At 37.7% G+C, this 5009-nt stretch overlaps 1 protein-coding gene across 1 annotated transcript; it reads left to right on the top strand.

Moving 5' to 3' along the window:
* Window positions 1-568: 568 nt before the first annotated feature.
* LOC134755885 (regulator of microtubule dynamics protein 1-like) lies at window positions 569-2598 on the top strand. Its single transcript, XM_063692523.1, has 4 exons — window positions 569-728; window positions 962-1153; window positions 1263-1514; window positions 1660-2598. Exons 1-4 carry the CDS (start codon window positions 630-632, stop codon window positions 2008-2010), a joined length of 894 nt encoding a protein of 297 aa, XP_063548593.1. The 5' UTR covers window positions 569-629; the 3' UTR covers window positions 2011-2598.
* Window positions 2599-5009: the final 2411 nt, after the last annotated feature.

The raw sequence follows: 5009 nt of genomic DNA, 5'->3' as shown, positions 1-5009 counted from the left end.
TTATTGGGTACTATCTTTGTATGCCAAATTGAAAGCTTAAAAATACTTACTTTACTTTATGTTTTTGTTAAATTAATTCCACTCTTTAAAACCATTTCTGCATAATGTTAGGTCTACTTGGGTGGTTTACAAGTACATTTTTTGTTTGATACCTTGTAATAAAAAATCTTTTTTAATCTTTTATGGAGCGACGACCTGGTGAAGGTCGCGGGAATTCGGTGGTTGCGAGCGGCACAGGATCGGTCGGAGTGGCGAGCCTTGGGGGAGGCCTATGTCCAGCAGTGGACGTCTATCGGCTGACATGATGATGATGATGATGAAGTTACAAGAAATCAAACAAAAAATTTACTTGTGAACCTGATGGATGAAAGTACACGTACGTATGTATATGTAGTTGTGCACGCACACATACATAGCTAGTTTCGGGAGCAAGTCAGAGATGGTGCTTTCAAATGAGTTTCCATAAAATGCTTCAAGTGGGATTTCTTTACCTATTATACTTTACAGTTTAGTAAACTGAGTTTACTCTTTGATTCAGTGTTTTCAATGGACTCAAAGAGTAATGGACTTTGGTTTATTGTTGTTTATAATATTACGTGGAGTTTAGTTAAGACAAGAAGAACAAATTCATGATGAGTTTGATTTTTGCAACCACTAGGTTTGTGGCTGTGCAATTTCTACTTAAATACAGGAAGCTACAGCAAAACAATGTCGCGCTGCGAAAAAATGTAAGAAACTTGTAGTTAATTAGAATTTTAACTATTAATTGAAAAAAAACTCGTAAATTAACGAGAACTATTTTGTTTAAATTGGTATCTAACAGTTTGAGTCTTTTTTAAATACAAATCTATACTTTCTCTGCTGGCTATGTACTGAGTTCTCATCTACTACTTGCTGCCTATTAAAAGTGCATTTTTAATATAAAATATTCAAAATCTATCACTTACATTTAAAAACTTAGTTTCAGCAGAAAATGCCTATATATGGCTTTCTAAAAAATGTCCCAATGTTAATGGGGGCACTATTTTGGAAGTCACAAGCACAATCCTCGGATACCAAAAAAACCGCTATTTCTGCGACTCTAGATCACGCTGATCAATTGTTTGAAAATGGACATATAGAGGAATGCTACCAGTATTTAAAAAACGTCCAGGTATGTGTTCATCTGTCCATTTATTTTTCCAAAGCATTTCAATCATTTGCCCGTTTCACAGCTGTGAAACTATCTGCTTTCTACTGTTAAATAAGAATTTTTTTTTCAGAGCAATGATGTAGAAATACAGTGGAGACTTTGCCGGGCGATGTATAACATGGCAAAGGAATCAAAATATGAAAAATCATATAAAAGGCAATTAATCTCAGAAGCATATCATATTATATCTTATATAATAGAAGACAATTACGAAAACTATGCTGTACATAAGTGGTATGCATTATTGCTTGATGCGGAAAGCACAGAAATCGGCCTCAAGGAACGGATAAAGCAACTTGAAAATGTGAAGAAACATATGGATGTAAATATTACACTTTTTAATCAACAATTATGGAATAGGGTCATAGGGACATTCTAGCTGTTCTAGTGTATCAAACTTTTTCTTTTTGGGTTACATTTAATTTTAAAAGGATGAATCAAGACTTAATTGAATTTTTCCATTTCAGATGGCTGTTTCACACAATCCAAATGATGCAACTACTTTATACATGCTAGGAGAATGGTGTTACCAAGTCAGTGAAATGCCCTGGCATCAAAGAAAAATAGCAGAGACCTTCTTTGCATCACCTCCTTATTCTACTTATGAAGAAGCATTGGAATATTTCCTTAAAGCAGAATCAACTCGACCAAGATTTTACAGTCTAAACTTGCTTAGATTAGGGAACTGCTATTTAAAATTGAAAAAAGAAGATCAAGCTAAATATTACTTGAAGCTTGCAGCTAGTTATCCAGCTAAGACAAATGATGATCATCAAGCGAATAAAGAAGCTGCAGAATTACTGAAGCAATTAAAATGATTGATCACAAGTAAATACTCAATGATAATAATAAAATTATACTAATAGTATGGTCATGGGTCACGGATTAAGAGTTATTATTGTAAGATTTTACGGTTTAGACACTTGTTTTAGTGACTCACATGACATGTTTCGGAGAGCCTAGGTCTCCTTTCTCAAGCACTAATAGTGCGAGCGGCGTTCACGACGGCCGTGTGTCGCGTACGCGTACTTAAATTCGATTATAATTGTAAGTTCACTTGGCACTTTGTTTGTGTACAGTCGACGTCAAAGATATGCTTAATTTTTTTACATGTAAACATATCTTTGACATCAACTGTAGCTACTTTATTTTGCAGAATACATATACTCAAAGTAACACGAAAAACCTTGAAATATGAAGTCTTCTAATTTTTATGTACCAGTACCAGTTGCACACAATATTTTTTTCTAAGACAGCAGCAAACACTTAAAATTATAAATAAAAATCAGTTAATATTGGTTTGTAGATCTTTGCCTAGAAGTCAGAATTAGACAAGTGCGAGTCGGACTCGCGCACTAACGGTTCCGTACCATTACGGAAAAATCGCCAAAAAATTCACGGTTGTTGTATGGGAGCCCCAGTTAAATTTTTTTTTTAATTATGTTTTTAGTAAAGAGTACGGAACCCTCGGTGGGCGAGTCCGACTCGCACTTGTCCAGTTTTTCATGTAATTAAGTGGTTCTGGTCTTAGAATAATCTTATTCTGAGGTTCTGGTATTTATGAATAAGATAATATAATTATTTTTTTACTGTATTTTTATAAATAAATGAAATATTATATTTAATATCAAATAGTTATTTTATTAAATTATTTACCGCAATATTTGGTAATGCTTAGAAATAAAGGGAAATTGCATAAATTCGCTGCTTCGCCAATGCCAATCTCTTATGCAAAAGTGACCGCTTCCAGCTTTAAATAATAGTTCCTCATCTCTCCGGTGGCGCTAGGTAGGCTCTGAGACCAAAGAGTATTGTAATATATAGTAGACTATGACATGAACCATAGAGGTATAATAATGTAGAGATGAAATGGGGGAGGGGAAGCAAATAACCAAAAAGACGTATTGCGTATGTTCTGTCTCTCACGGTCGCACTGGTGCACATCTATATAAAATACTAGGTACTTCAGTTAAGGTTGCCACCCATACCATGGAGACTATATAAAGGAGCCAGATCTCTATGTATGAAAAGTGACCATCAAAAAACAGTAATTAGGCGGCGCACCCATACACCGAAATACTACCAAATACAACCTACGTAATTTGGTCGGGTTATTTGTTGCCTTATATGGCTTATGTCCCAGAGCCTAACTAGCGCCATCGGAGAGATTAGGAACTATTATTTAAAGCTGAAAGCGGTCACTTTTGCAACAATTCTGCCATAAGATGTGTGCATCCTTTCTATACCATCCATAACCCATACTATAATATACAGTATCGTACTATATTTTAGTCACTTGTACTATATATTATATAAAAACAATATAGTACCAAAAATACTATATTTTCATCACTCAAGAATGGGGTATACAACTGTCATCGATATCGCATCGTATGCGACTTGGATTTTTAATTCGCCTCAAATCGGCGTCCTATTTTTTTTCAGATTTCCCAATAAATACTATATTTTTTCAATATTTTGACAAAAACACTATATGTGTATAGAAAAAAGGTGGCAACCCTAACTTCAGTGTATGGTGACGCCGCCTATTTACTGATTTTTACGGTCACTTTCCATACTTACGACTATGCCATCCCTTTTTGACAGTTCTCCCCACCACTCATGCCTAATCCAGTTTTAAGCGGCATCACATTACCGCACCAAGGTCATTGTGCGACGCACCCATAAGTAAAAACGAGAAAGAGATATTGCTTTCTTGAAAAGCACATTTAGAAAATGGCGTCAAATTTAAAAAATGTAGGCGCGAAGGTTTGTCGTCCCATAGAAAACTGGAATTTCGCGCCTTTTTCTACTGACAAGATTTGCTTGACCAACTATAATTAATTCGTTCATATCCATGAGTCTCAAGGGCCTGACACTCTTTGATAGAGAAAGATAGTCTTATTGCGATTGCTATAAGAGGAAAGAGAAAATTGTCCTTATCACCGACTGGCATCATAGGTAGGAGCAATGGTGGTGGTGACTAGTACTTGTATATACTAAGTCTATGATGAGTCTAGTAGGGTATGCACGCACGAGCAACTTTTGTCGCCGCGACTATTTTGTCACTCACATCTCACATCAAGTCTATGGGCTAGTATGGAAGTGTACACACGAGCGACGTGACTCCCGGGTTCGGTGACAAGCCCGCGACGAAACTGTCTCCTTCCCTATTGATTTCAATGCAAGTGCGCGCACCGGCGACAAATAAGTCGCCGGTCGGCCAGAGGGCCTACCGCGGAGCACGTTCGACGTGTTGCCTCTCTGTTGCACTTGTAAATTCGTATGTAAGTGTGACAGGGAGGCAACACGTCGAACGTGGTTCGCGGTAGGCCCTCAGAAAGTCACCCGCTTGTCACGTCGCTACATGCGCGCAGTTTCATACTTACCCATAGGCTTGATGCGAGAGACAAAATAGTTGCGGACACAAAAGGCGCCCTCGTGCGCGCATCACAAGCAACTTAATCGCCTGGCGACTGTGTTGCTCGTGCGCGCATACCCTTCCAGTAGGAGTAGCAGAGAAAGCGCTATTATTGTTTGTCCTTGTCACAGTCTCACTTTTTTTTCCCCATCGTAAATTTAGTTTGGTTTATGGTGGGCAGCAAAATCAAATATACTCGACTAATCATTTTGTAGCATTGCGTATGTTCTATCCCACACGGGCGCACGCATAGCGTAGCAAAACCGTCTCGTGTGATGCAGAAGGGTCCAGGATTCTCTCCAGGCTACCATCACACAGTCCTGTCGCTCTAAAAAAAAAGCCATCTATGGTGCATCTATGTTCATAGCACATTTAGAATGCTATCTGTGGTGTCAG

The sequence above is a fragment of the Cydia strobilella genome, chromosome 3, assembly GCF_947568885.1.
Source record: "Cydia strobilella chromosome 3, ilCydStro3.1, whole genome shotgun sequence".
NCBI lineage: Eukaryota > Metazoa > Arthropoda > Insecta > Lepidoptera > Tortricidae > Cydia > Cydia strobilella.
The sequence above is the reverse complement of the archived record's forward strand: the minus strand, read 5'-3'. Positions and strand labels throughout refer to the sequence as shown.